Source organism: Anomalospiza imberbis, chromosome 1, assembly GCF_031753505.1.
Source record: "Anomalospiza imberbis isolate Cuckoo-Finch-1a 21T00152 chromosome 1, ASM3175350v1, whole genome shotgun sequence".
In the NCBI taxonomy this organism is placed as follows: Eukaryota; Metazoa; Chordata; class Aves; order Passeriformes; family Viduidae; genus Anomalospiza; species Anomalospiza imberbis.
Window position 1 is genome coordinate 87479731 of NC_089681.1, and position 14176 is coordinate 87493906.

The 14176-nt window shown below is 38.9% G+C and overlaps 1 protein-coding gene across 1 annotated transcript in view; it reads right to left on the reverse strand.

The window, feature by feature from the left end:
* Positions 1–14176, reverse strand: part of LOC137471478 (uncharacterized) — a 158771-nt gene that overhangs the window by 46288 nt on the left and 98307 nt on the right. The window contains exons 16-18 of the mRNA XM_068185896.1: positions 7496–7717; positions 5418–5670; positions 1805–1968 (exon numbers count right to left, since the gene is read on the reverse strand). Of these exons, the coding sequence (XP_068041997.1) occupies positions 1805–1968; positions 5418–5670; positions 7496–7717 (639 nt within the window). The remainder of the gene's footprint in view (positions 1–1804; positions 1969–5417; positions 5671–7495; positions 7718–14176) is intronic.

Sequence of the window (14176 nt, forward strand, 5' to 3'; positions counted from 1 at the left end):
CCTCAATATTTATATTGGTTTACCTTCCAAGAGAAAAATGTGGTGGATGCTTATTTAAAAATACGTTTTCTGTGCTGAGCAACATTCCACTTGAATGTATTTGAGATATGGCATCTGAGAAATATTCACACAAAGGGATGCTACTACCCTGCAGTAATACTATTCTCTCTTGAAAACAAATGCTGTTATGTCCACATTCAGGAAACAGTGTTATGAAATGCAGAGATGCTGTCCTTAAAAGCATTTTAAAAGGTTTAAATTCTATCATTATTAGGCTGACAGTGTGCTGCTCGAATCCTACCTAGGTACAAGTTTCCCATGGTGTTGGCTGTAGATGTTCAAGGAAGAGAAACTTGATACAATTGCAGAAGCTCATTATATAACTACTCTGCATAGACTCCAGTATTCAAAATGTTTCCTTTTGTTAGCAAGCAAAGAACTTCAAAGACCTTATACACTGTAACAGATTTTGCTATCTTCCCTTTACTTTTGTATTTTGCTATGAATCATTTTTAAAATGTGTTGTGCTAAGACAACTTTTTTTCCCGTAGTAACATTATTCCCCCACCCCTTTATTGGAAAACATTACGGGAAAATTGATCCAGAAGGAAAGATACCTTTGATGATCTTGCACCTGTTCCCCAGACAATGAAGATGTTGGTAATATTCTCATAAAAACCTGCCTTACAAATGTTTTAATTTAAATTAATTTTCCTGAGTAATAAACGACAGCAGCTAAAACTTACGAAGCTATTCAAAACTATTAAGTCAATGATTAAGAAGGCATTAACGTCTCAAAAACTAATTAACTATACTGCCAGTACATTGGAGTTGTGTACAGCTCCCAGGAACATAGGAGCTCTGCTTTGCAGAAATTTAGATTGCCATTTATCTTTTTCTGTCTGCTGCAACAGAATTTGTGGAAGGGGGACTGAAGGATGATACAGTAAGGTGGAAGGCGTATACTGAGATTTTCTGATCTTACACCTGCCTGCATCTTGCCTTTGTATGTGGCTTTCTATTGGTGCTTGCCTATGTTCATCATTGAGTGAATTGAGGGCCAGCACAACATTCCTACTGCATTATAAACAACATCCTTATAAAAAAAAATATACTTTTTCATTCAATATATATGACAATCTATCTAAATAATTTTCAGTGTCCTGCACCGGTCCTGCACAGCTCCTGGTGTCTACCAGAAAGCTGGCAAGAAAGGTAGTTGGTCAAATGTCATGAGGAAGTGAGTTTAGAAAATGAGCTAATGTCACGGAAACATTATTTGGATTAAATCTTGTCATAATTACTCAGTCAAAAGTCAAAAATCCTGTATCATCAAAAGGCTGTAAGGCTCTGGAAGCTACTGCAGATTCAGAGATTTTGCACTTTATATCATATGTAGCTTTCTGAAATTTTTCCTATTTCTCACAAACCCCTTCTTCTAAGGCTAAAGACAACACCTTCCGAAGTACCCAAATAAAAGGTACAATCACTTTACAGTTTAAGCCCTTTCATAGGCACGATTGCCTGAAGCCAAAGAAGCAGAGGCTTCTAGAATCTAGGAAAAATCATTATATCAATTGTGTTCCTGTTGAGGAAATAAGTGACTCCATCTCTGACTTGCTGTGCCCATCAATCCCAGTGCATTAAAAGTTAAGTAGGAGCAAACCCCTCCTTGATTATCTGCAATTTTGGTCTCTGGGTGTGTGACACTGATACGTCTTTTCTGATGTCACCTTATTTTATCTAACAGGAGAAGAGGCACAAACCTAAGTTCCTAAGGGAATAATGAGATTAAGAGACATACCTTAAAAAATACAGGTACAACGCTGTTGATGAGATCATGAACAGGATGGTATAAAGCATCACTGTGATTAAGGCACCAGGAACTCCTGACTCCCCTGCTCTTAGAAACACCCAGGAGAGTTTTGCAGCATCAGCAATGGGTTTCTCTACACTGTTCCCAAATCGCTGTCATGGAGAAAAATTCAGCATAAGAAAATGTCACACCTGATTAGACTATAAAGACAAAGGAACATGCATCTCTGTATAATAAGGATTTAAATGTAATTTGTGGGGCACACAGTCTGAAACTTAGGAGTCTGCTAGACAGAATTTGAATTTAAGCACAGGATGTGAAATAAACTATTTTCTAGCTTATTTTAGTACAATTAAAATCTACCATATAGAGGTGGCTTATTGAACAAAACCCATGTCACAGTGGAAATGCTTGAAATGGAATCTCTTAGTGTATTTCAGGACAAGTGGCAGGGGCAGAAGGCTGAAATTTGCCTTTATGCAATGACCAAGGAGGCATAATATTGAATTATTTATTTTCCAAAAATCTATTATTTTCATTTTTTATCTTTTTTCCTTCATATCTAGTTCTTAGGAACTAGCTACTGTATTGACATATTATTGCCCTCTGCTGGATCAATTTAGAAGAATTCAACTACATATCATGGGTCTTCTACTGCTCAGAACTAAAATAAATTCCTCTCTCCACTTTTGCCTTTTTAAAGTCACACGGTGACAGCCATACCCATATTAGATCCTGCTGACACATTTTGCAAGCATGTGAAACTGCACCACCAAAGCATCCAGTGTCCATCATTCAGAGAGGATTTGTGACCTTTAAGCTTCAAGAAATCTGCACCTTTCTGAGCAACTAAACTAGATTAACCCTTAGGAAGTGTCAAAACTTTCTGCACATTTCTGGCTGTCTTGGCAATGCTGTGCATAGTAAAGGAATGGATATAGAAAAGGAAGGACAACTACAAGCCCAGCTATTGAAGGACTGTGATTCTTGAGTACATTTTTGTTCTCTCTTCACCATTTGCAATGCTGCTAGGTTTCTGTCATGGAAATTGAAGGTTCCAGGAGACCGGTAATGACATATAAAGATAAGTCACATATTTATTACAAAAATAATTAAATGCTCTGCTTCTCTTCTATCTCCCTGTCCCATCTTCTCTTCTTGAAAAAAAAAAAAAAAAGTAAAAAAAAAAAATTAATTGGCTATTGCCACTGCTTTTTTACTGAAGCAACTGTCTACCAAGGAAAATCCTCTGCACAGCAGTCACGTTGACATTCCTCCAGAGAGGCAAAAGACTGAATGGCAAATAGGAATAAATTTTTCTCTTATCCAAGGAATTCTCTCTGGCAAAGCAAAAGTGGTGTGGGAGAACTTTACTTCTCTATACTTTTTTTCTAAAAAAGGTACTCTCTAAATCTGTATACCTTCTGTGGTCCTCAAAGACATTATCCAAGATCGGTGTCTTCATTTTAAATAGCTTAAATAACATTTGTCAACATCTCTCTCAGGTACTTATCACACCACCACATGTGGTGGTCATGTGAGCCTTTTGCAGTGACTCCTGTTTTTCATAGTGACACACATCCATGTGGCCAAGGAGGTGTTATTGTTTTCTGCATTTTGGAAGCCAGAGACAGAAAAAGTGAGTGAGGTCCCAGACAAAGTGCATGAGATCCCAGGAAAGCTCTGACAGAACAGGAACTTGAACTGCATGGGAATGTTTCTTATCCCTGAAACATCCTTCTACAAAGCTGACAGCAAATGAAATTTGAAATAACACATTTGACACAGCATTTTGGACTATGATATGAAAACCCCCCCAAAATATGCAACTGCTCCCTAGCCTTTCCTTAACAATAAAAACCATTAGTTAGTAAACACAGAAACCTTTGTCTCCAGGGCTATCTGACATCTTTCATAAGTATTAAGGCCATTTTGAATACTAAAATACATTCTAGCACTAAAATAACTCATATTATCAAAACACAGTATTTTAAAAAGACTTGATCTAAAATAGATTGGCAAGCAAATCTGAAATAGTGGCTGAAAGAATGCCAAGGTAAAAAAATTACAAATGCAATAATGAAAACACATGTAAGAGATATAGTTTCATTTTGGAAAGGATACATACACTATATTGTGTAATATTTGAACAAATGAGTTTCTACCAAAGATAATCTTGGTAGGTAAGACTGCCAAATTTTCAATATGAAGTACAGAGAAGTGTGTGCATTTTTAACACTTTAATGAAAAATGAAGTTATTTTACTTGTATCTCACGTTTCCCCCTGACCAAGTGCTATTTGAAATTGATAAGTAATCCAGTCTGTGTAGAACTGAGCATAATTCCACTGAAGTCAATGGCAATGATTTTCTCAATGCAAGTGTGGGAAAGATAAGGCAGACCTCATCCTCTCTTCCAGTTTTTATTAATACACCAGTATTAGAGGGGATAAAAAATCCATGTAAACATTTCAGTATTCCTACCCTGGTTATTGAGGAAATACATCTTTTTCTTTTAGGAAAAAAAGTCTTAATCCAAATAATTACAATTAAAATTCAATACTGTGCATATTTTATATTATGAAATTTAAAAATAAATAAATAAATGCAGGCTGCCCAAGTGAAAACTAGAGAGTGTTGCCACATGCTTAAAGTATTGCAATTCCCGCTCAAGTGAGCTCCAATTAAATTTCTTGAAAAGTTGAATTTTAATTTTCAAAACCACTGGAAAACACTGTGTAAATAGTGAAAATCACCTGCAGATCACAGGTTAGATGACAAAGAACCAAGAGATCTGAGAAAACCTGATCCACAACAAGACCTGTAGATTAGTGCTTCAGCTGGAGTGAGCAAGAGAAATACAGATGACTTTGTAAGACCAGCAAGGGCAGAAGAGGAGCAATAGCACAACCCCAGAAAAGATCTCAGCATCCTGCAACCATTGAAAAGAGCCTGTGTCACATACCCAGTGAGACCCAAATTTGAAATTTGTGCACTGGGCATTGTCTTAGATGTGATAAAAGTCTGCAGCCACCCAAGAACAGTTGGGCTACACAGCCCATACACAGGCACAGGTAGAGCTGGGAACTTTGCTCTCCTGTTTTTACATATTATTAAACTGTCTCCTGAAAGATGTCTGTCTTTCAATCTCACAAGTCTTTTTAGGTGTGCCAGTAAATTATATTAACTACCTTGCATGTCAGAGAAGTGCATGATAACCTCCATTTTTTTCATTTTGTCTGTTTTGATGCTTAGAAAAATCTGAAGCGTTAATAATCAGGATTGCTCATTAAACCATCCCCATTAACATCCAAAATTGCAGTAATTCTTTTCAAAGCAGATTCAATCACTCCAGCAGTGGATTTACTTTCTCATCTCCAAATATGGTTTGTACAGTGCTCTTAATTTTATGCAGAAACACAGTGACTCCATTAGATGGGAATTTTGTTAATAAAAAGGTAATGTATAACATTATTATTTAATATCTTTTTAACTTTCATGTTCCATTGCCAGGGGTGGATTTTCATATCTTTCAGTGATTCACTGAATGAAACAAACTACTACTTCAAGTTCTCATGTCCAAGTTATTTTAAGTGACTCACCCCCAGGAATGAATCCACTACAAACACTGCCAAAGGGTCTAGCACTGTCCATAGTCCCATAGCTATGATAAACTTTGACAAGAAGGAAGGGAATGAGTCAAACAGCTGCTGACAGCCCCATCTGATCAGGACCATAAGAAGCAGCCCTGCATTCAAGGTTAGGGGTCCCACCACAACCATGGCCAACTCTTCACTGGTGTGCAGCAAGGAGTTCTGGTAGCACAGTTCCACAGTGTGAGGGAAGAGCTGGAATCTGTAAACAAGCAAAAGGAGAGTGTTTGTCTGTGCTCCTGAGCAAGCCATTGAAAGAAGGTAGGGTCATGCATGTTGCATTGTAAAGTTGCATCCCTATCTGGGTCACAACACTCTGACCAAAAACTCTATGAAGCTACTCAGAAAAAAAAAAATATTCTCCTCCTCCTCCTGTCTCTGCATCCTTGGATTCCCTCTGATTCTCAGTTCACTGGGTACACATCCAGGCTCTAGGGATTGTTCAGGAAAGGCTGTAGAAAGGTGTTACCTCCCAGACACGCCAACGTGAGCACAGGCCCTAGGAGCTCACCCATCTCTATACAGCAGCACCTTTGGGCACTGCACAAAGCAGATAATGTCCTATGAAAGACATAGCTGTTAGCACACCTAAAGTGATTGGAAATTCCCTCTCACCACCATGAGATGGTGGGATTTGCAAAGCTCATATCATGAGCAAGTTTGCTGGCATTGTGAGAGACAGGAATAGCACGGCATTGTGAACTACACATAGATGATGAAATTTGAGGCAAAAATTTCAATCCTATTGAAATGGTTTAAATTCTGCTCCTAGCTAAAAGTGAAGTGGTTTGATTCTCATTCTGTTCCCTACTTGTGAGTGCTACCACTACATTTGGTAGGACTAGAGAGTGTTCAGCTCAGTCTCATTCTTCAGGCACACAGTTACAGACTGCTAATCCAGGGCATTTTGGCTTGAGACCATTATCCTTTATCTAGCTGACTGCCTGGGACAGCTGTGACTAGTGGCTTTGAACATGACCACCACTCTCTCATGCATTGCTTCCTTCTGTTGAGTTCCCTTTGTTTTCATAGACTCTCGATGCTTGGCCTCCCAGAAGTTTTAGTGCCAGCTGGCTAAGTCGACAGGGGCTGTGCAAGGCCAGAAGTGAGAAATGGCTGGCTTTGCATTAAGATCTAGAAGACCTCCTTAACAATACCCAGCACTGTCTAGAGTCTGCTCAGACACCTTGTTCAAATTTCAGCCAATAATCAATACCACTACCACACCAGACATAGGTCAGAGAGTCACATATTACTAGCTCATAGTGACTGATTAAGGTTTATGTGATGCTTTAAGGTGAATAAATTAAAAAAAGGTTTCTATCAGAGAAATATATCCTTTCCTAAGCACGATGGAACATTTTTGCTCTGTAAAACATGAACAGAGTCAGGTATTTATCACCTAGTGAGTTTGTACTCCATCTTTGGATTTTTTCATGCCAGGTAATGACAAGCAATGATTTCCCTGTAATGCTCCAGAGAGGTCTAATTCCTGTGCTAAAGCCAATGTATTATACAGTTAAAATATGTCAACTAATTGCAGTACTCAAAGTAAAACTGATATATCAAAGTTAAATTCTTATAAGTACTTTACTCATAGATCACTTTGGTGGCATGAAATATGATTTAAATGCTTCTTCAGTTTTGTGCACTCCTTAGGCATTTTGAAATACTTTATCCAAATTGATAAATTAATCTTTTGGAAGATACATAGCCTGCTGAGTATCTCAGATGGGAGAGAGGTAGGCATGACACAAGTTACACAAATGGACACGTCATGTTCTGGGTTTAAAGTTTACATTACTAACATCTTCACCTGATATGCACATTTGCATATCAGATCACTGGACTTTGGATGCAGTCCTTGTTCTGCACTCAGTTTCTGCAGGGGCTCCTATCAGAGCTTGCATGTTGAGCTCTCAGTATGAGTCTTAGCTATCAATTCTCCTCATAGTGCAAAGGACCTGCTTTGAATCAAGCTATTTGGAGAAATATCCTTACAGAGAAAAGAGGGTAGCAGGACTTACTTGGTAACAGGAACTGAGATGGTCCGAAGGAAGAGCCACTGGCTCAAATAATGCAGATAAAGTCTCAGGAACCAAAGCAAAACTACCAGTAGTGCAAGCAGCCAGAAGTCCCTGGAGTGCCAGCATGTGGCTCCCAGCTCCAAAAAGGCCGTGTACATCACGAAATGGAAACGCTCCACAACCTGCCTGGACAGTTTCACATCAGCAGCAGGAGAGCGGCAGCTAGAAATATATGGAAGCAAAACAAAGAGTCATTCGTAAAAGCACGTGAGAAGCAACAGTTGCAGAGTCCTGCTGTACAGATAATGTGGCACAGGTTCTGATCACAACTTTTGATTAAACAATGCATCTGACATTAAGAAAAAAAGAAGAAAAAAGTTTTATCCATGGCAGTCTAGGTGAGAGGTGGCTTCCTCCCAGAAATCATGCCACTACTTTTAAAAGGAAAACAAACCACATTTTAAACAAAGTTTTTAAAAGCCCTTTTTTTTTTAATTTTAATTTTTCTCAAAAATTGTTCTCTGAGGAACACTTTATCACTTGTTTTCCTTCTGAGAAAATGGTAAAAGAGCTTGTCATATTTGTACTGAAAAGTATTAATTTTACTGAAAACCTGTGAACAGCTTTTTGGCATTTGGGTAAGAGCACTTCAGTCAAAATATTTCAGGAGACAATGTGGGCTAAAACTCCTCTACTTTCAAGTGAAAGAGAAAATAGAAAGAATAGAACTTTCACTGTAAAGGATTCTGCTACTGAGTGTGATCTGATTTTCCCTTTAAGTTAATTACTGTAGTGCTTCAAAGGAGGTGGAGGGAGGAAATGAGATGCCAAGATGCAGCCTTGGCATTATGTTTCCCAGAAACTGAAGTCTCTCCGCTGATTCAAAGCTGAAAAGACAGTAGCTTCTTTGACCTTTTAAAACTTCTAACTGCTATGCTTATTTCCACTAATTTAAATGACTAAGCAGCTGAGATGCACAACTCTAGGACAGAATATGATGTCATCATGCTCAAACTGTTATTTATATTGATTAAGGCTTCCGGAAGTTCAGAAATATAAAGGTCCTTTTGTGGAAGAAAACATGCTGGCTTTTTAAAGTGTAGCATGTGACTGAAGAAGAAGCAGAAGACATACTTGCACTGTGTTTTGTGCGCTTTTAAAGAACCTTCCTGTCTACACATATTTCTTAAGTAGCTGTGTACATTTCTTTCTCCAGCGGTCACAAAGAGAACTGTGAATAGCAATAGAGAAGAATCTTAAAAGGTTTCTGCTTTTAGTCTAGGTTTGAATAAGAAGGAAAAAACAAATCCCCCAAACTTGCCAGCCATAAGGCTGGATTTTGAGGGGCTGGATTTTGCCAGCCTTGGCATCATGTTACCCCTGATCCTCAGTGTTGAGCAGGACGCATGTGGAGGAGATGGTAGGCTGTCAGCCAGCCCCTTTGTTCATGAACAGGCTCAGGCTTTAGTTATATGTTTGAGAAGGAGAGGACGAAAAGTTGTCAGGGGCACAGCACCAAAAAACAGGGTTTGAGTCATTAAAGGCCTCAAGTACAAATAGCTAAAACTTCTCACAGAAAGATCTGTTGGGCTGAGAAAGCTGATTCTTGCAGTTACTGTAGGTTGATCTGTCAGGGGTTTTGAAGGTTTTTTTTCAAGTTATGTAGTCCATTTTGCTTATGTTCTAATCAGTCACAAAGTCCTACTTTAGAGAAGGGCCCCATCATGAATGACCTTCCTCATGTTGTAATTATTTTCCCACAGCAGCCTACAGGAACATCACAACACATTTCATTAACATTATGAATTCATAGTCTAGGCTTGTGTGAGAAAGAGACAAAGAAAAATGTAAAATAAGAAATATAATTGACTGTGGTATTATACTACAATAACCATGGAATTCTAAATGTTCTGAACTCTGCAGCTAGATTTCACTACACTTCCTTTCATATAAAGAAGTTTTTGTCATCCTTAATAGCTTCCATCAAATTTACTCTTAAAGCATTCACTCTTTGAGAAAAGTTAATAGCGCAGGATTAACCACACTGTATTCTAGTTAGACCAAATAGTTTATTTGTGGGAAAAAAAAGAGAGAAAAAAAGAAAAAAAAATACTCTTAGCTCATAATACTCATCTCATCCTTCATCAAACAAGCAGAATTACATAGACGTTCCATCCAGCCTCACCCATGTCAGAAATCCACATCCTACAGGGATTACTGCCAATGTTCCTCTCTGTGCCAAGAGCACGAGCAACCATGTATATTAAAAAAAAAAAAATATTTAGCTCAACACTTCATTTTATGTAAGAATCATCTACTACTAGGTCATTTAGTCTCAATTTACTAATTGAAGCTACGTCTAAATAAGCAACACCAGAACAAAATATTCAATGGACCACCTGTAAAACGTTTCAAGAACATGTGTCCTTCCTCCAACCCAACACACAAATGGAGAAGGGGAGCACACAGCTCAGAGCACTGAAAATACTCAATCGTCTTTCATTCACAGCAGTCCTGGAGCAATAGAAATAGTGAAAAACCTTGGTGACCAAAACACTTGGTTGGGAAGGTGAGTAAAGTGAGACCTTGCTCACTGCAGCAGGACCTCCCAGTGAAATCAGTACTTTCACAGGAGCTCCATGAACACGCTTGCTCCAGCTCTGTCACTCGTTTGTGGAAGCTGCTCCTGTACACAGTGTGAGCACACCATACAAAGTGTGGCCATGGAACTTCCCTAAGGTTTAGGCGGCAGTGGAAATACTCAATATGTGCTTCCATCTCTCCATTGCTTCACAGACTACTCCCACTTTCAAGAAGTCAAAAGAGGGCTGATGTCCTCCCCTGTGAGCTGTGTCATCCCTGCTGAGATGCTGGCTCTGTCAGCCATGGGAATCCATCAAACTTATAAATGAAAGTAGAGAAATTCAGAATGGTTTCACTTATCAAACCCAAAAGCCTTCCATGGAATGACCGCGCTTAAACTAGCAGAAATCTATGATGTCTTTTAGCTGCACCTTTCCTCTGAAAAAAAGCAATAGCAGCCCTGAAAGACCACAGAAACTCAAACTTGTTGGAAGTAAAACAAATCAAGAAAAATATGTCCATTTGGTAGAATCAAATGACATTTGTTTTTATTTTTGCAGCAGCAATTATCCTTTTTAAGACTTTGTGATTTTCATCAAATGCCTTGATCACAATTTCCCACTCTTAAATGGAAATTAAGCACTTATATGTTTTTCTCGCTGGAAATCCAGATTCTGAATGTCACTTCTCTGCAAGGTTATACTTCCCAAGATTATACCTTGACATGAGCACCATCAGCCAGTGGTAGAAACTGGTGGAAAATGTAGCCTACACAGTGACTCAGTGAAAGTCCCAGCCCACAACTGGAATATCATCATTTACTTTAAAACAAATTCAGTTGGCCTCAACTTACTTGTGAGTTTCAGGAAACTGTTCCTGAGTACTCATTAATCATGCTGTAAGGCTGTTTACTGGTTGCCACTTCAAAACACTAGGCTTAAATGACCTCTCTTATTGACTCTTTTGAAAAATGAAGAAAGGAAGAGGCAGAAACATGAAATGAAATGTACCAAACAAGTGGAAACAGTCCCTTTAAATATTTTTAGTTGGTGTTAGTAGTAACAGCTTGGGGGTGGAGTGACAGTGATGGCAGATACAGTCTGCAGAAGAGATTTATATAAAGTTGCTGTAGGGCAGAGAGCATGAGTATTACCTTTCAAAAACAAAATAAACCCCTCCACCCACAAAAAAACCCAAACCTTAACCCTTGGATAAAAACTATATAAAGTTCCAAATGAGAAGCCACTTGAGCAATGGATTTATCCACGATTCCTTGGATTACTGGTAAGTAATTTGGCTGAATGTTTTTGTTCTAGGGCATTAGTTTTGCATTTTTCCTTGGGAAATGCTGCAGTAACAAACAGCAGAGACTGAATTACCATAAAAGCAGGTCAATTATTTCTATGGAAATTGTTCAGAAGGAAAGAAACGATGCACAGATTCTCTTAAGCTGCACTTGATGATGATGACAGAAAAGTAATGGCTGATAGAAGGCAGTGTGTACTGTTGGGTGACAGCTTTGTTGCTGACAAACTACGGTGAACATTTGTATAACGCACTGCAAGGCTGGCACTTAGAACTGATGGCGGGGTAGATCCTCAGCTGATGCAACGCTGCTTACTCCAGAGCTACACTGGTGCTCACCAGCTGAGGTATTCAGGATCTATCCTGAACGTATCTATTATTTACATTGCGTAAAATAAGGCAAAATAAATGTTTCTTTGTCACCCATACAGATAGAGAAGATTTATAGAGCCAATGCAGATACAAATTAGTTTATGCGAATTACCTTCAGGGAATCATACACAGTCCTCACAGCCCAAGAGTCAGTGCAACACATTTACCCAGTTCACAAATAAAAAAGACCCCTCCCCACCACCACCCTAAATGGTAGGTATTTAAACTTAGTCCTTTATGGCTTATCAACAGAAATGAAGATGCAGGAAATGCTGCCCAGTGTTACTACAATGAAATGTTATCACTTTCAGGGCAAAACCACACCTGTATCTGAAGGCACATCTAAAATTAGTACACTAATACGTGTAACCCTTCAAATGGAAACCAGTTCAAAGCACCACTGATGAAGCATGAGGCAGAAGAGAATATGGTTCGTTCTACTGTGTACAACATAAACATATATATAAAACACATAATTTTATTATTGTTAGAAGAACTTTATTATTATTCCCTCTGCATAATATTCTTCCTTTTCAAGGCTTGTACTGCATTACAAAAAAATTGTCTTTATCCCAGGCCGTATGGTGATGACACAAATGACTTTTCCCAATAAGCCAACGGCAGAGCTGCAAACTGAGCTCTGCTGAGTTACAGTCCATTATTCTATCCACTGGATTCCTAATAAAATATTACTTTTTTGTTTATTTGTATGCAAAGTGAATATAACCAGGGAGAGCGTTTGCCAAAGATGGAGGCATTGTTTTTTCCTAGCTTTTTCCAGGTCATACCTATGCTTGATATTCTTAAGTTTTCAAGCAACCAAGAAAGCAGGTACCACAAACAGTTACAAGGGCTACCTAGGGGCTATCTGTTGTGAGAGAGGTGACAAAAGACCTGAGAGGACATTAGGTAGTTCCTCAACATACAAAAGCTCATAGGAGAATTTGACCTACTGTTTACTGAAAAACTCAAAGTCATGATATAGAAGAAATGCTGGAAATTATGGCACATTTATTTTTCAGGTGCAGCTGTGGTGGGAAAAAGAAACTGCCAGAAGCAAAATCCAAAATCCAAAAGCAGGGCTTTTAGGAATTAAACATTTGTGTAAAACAGGAAAAAAGAGTAATCCAATAACTGCAATAACTGTTTTCGTTTATTGCAAAGAATATGACACAGATATGTGACTGCACCTGTAAACACCCATGCTGCCCCACCAAGCTGGGGAGGAGGAGGCTGATGGTGGCTGCTCTCCTTCCAAGGTCCAAACTGTGCCAGCTCATGGGAGACAGCCCAAGCAGTAAACTCTGGATCAGCTACATCTTAGGTGTGTTTGCATTACATGCATAGCCAAGAGCCAGAACAAACACAGCAGCTGAACTTTTCCCACAACACACTCATGGGGTTATGTGCTGGCACAGCTGTAACCTTGGAGGAGCCACTATGCTCTTCTATACTGGGCGGGGGGACACTCTGGGTTAGTGGACCAAGAAATATTCAAAGAGGAAGGGAAGAAAGTGCTGACAGATTCATATTCCTCTGGCTATAACTGTGCTAGCCTGAAGATGGTGGACAGTCAGCTTTCGCTATAAAAGAGTTTACGACAACAGAAAATTGGCAAAGAGCAGCAGATTCATGTCCTCAGCAGTCCCTTTACCCAACAGTGTTAGGCTGAGGAGCCATCTCCTGACTTTAGCTAACTAAGAATTTCCTAAGGGAATTAACTGAGACATTCAAAAGAAGAGATTTCTTACCCAGCTGGGCAAGAAAGCATTGGACAAAGAAAGAATCACAAAATTTAATCAGAGTGTCAATAGTGCTGGAGGACAGTGTGGCTCCTTGTAGAGAGCTGGCAAAACTTTGCTCATTTCAGCTTTGAGCAGCATCTGACAATGACAAAGCAAAAATGACAAAAAACCAAATTATTATCATCATTGCTGCAGTTTAGGTAAGCAACTAGAACTTTGTCTATTTCATGCTTAACTGCATTTTCAAGAGCTTAGTGGCTTGGCAAAACAGTCTGGAAATCTTACAAGAACAGACTTTGTTAAAATATTCCAGTCTGGCTGCTTCCAGCTCTGGATGGGTACAAACATGAAGTGAAGAAATCGAGTTCAGCTTTCAGAACTTTTAAGCAGCTCTGGTTTTTATTTCATTCTAGAAAGGAACAAAAGGCAGTAGACAGCCTCTGTTATTCATCCTCATGACATGACTAGGCCAGTCAAGAAGCAAAAGAAGGCATGTAACTCCTCCCCTACTTATTGCTGTCTGACTGCTTTAAGTAAATAAGATGACAATGAATGAATGAGAAAAAGGCACAAATCACACAGGGGAGGATACAAGATGTCAGAGGAAGTACAGCTCAAAAAACCCAGCATTATCTGTAAAGCTGTTCACCCAGTAAGTAATGCTGAATGCTCAATC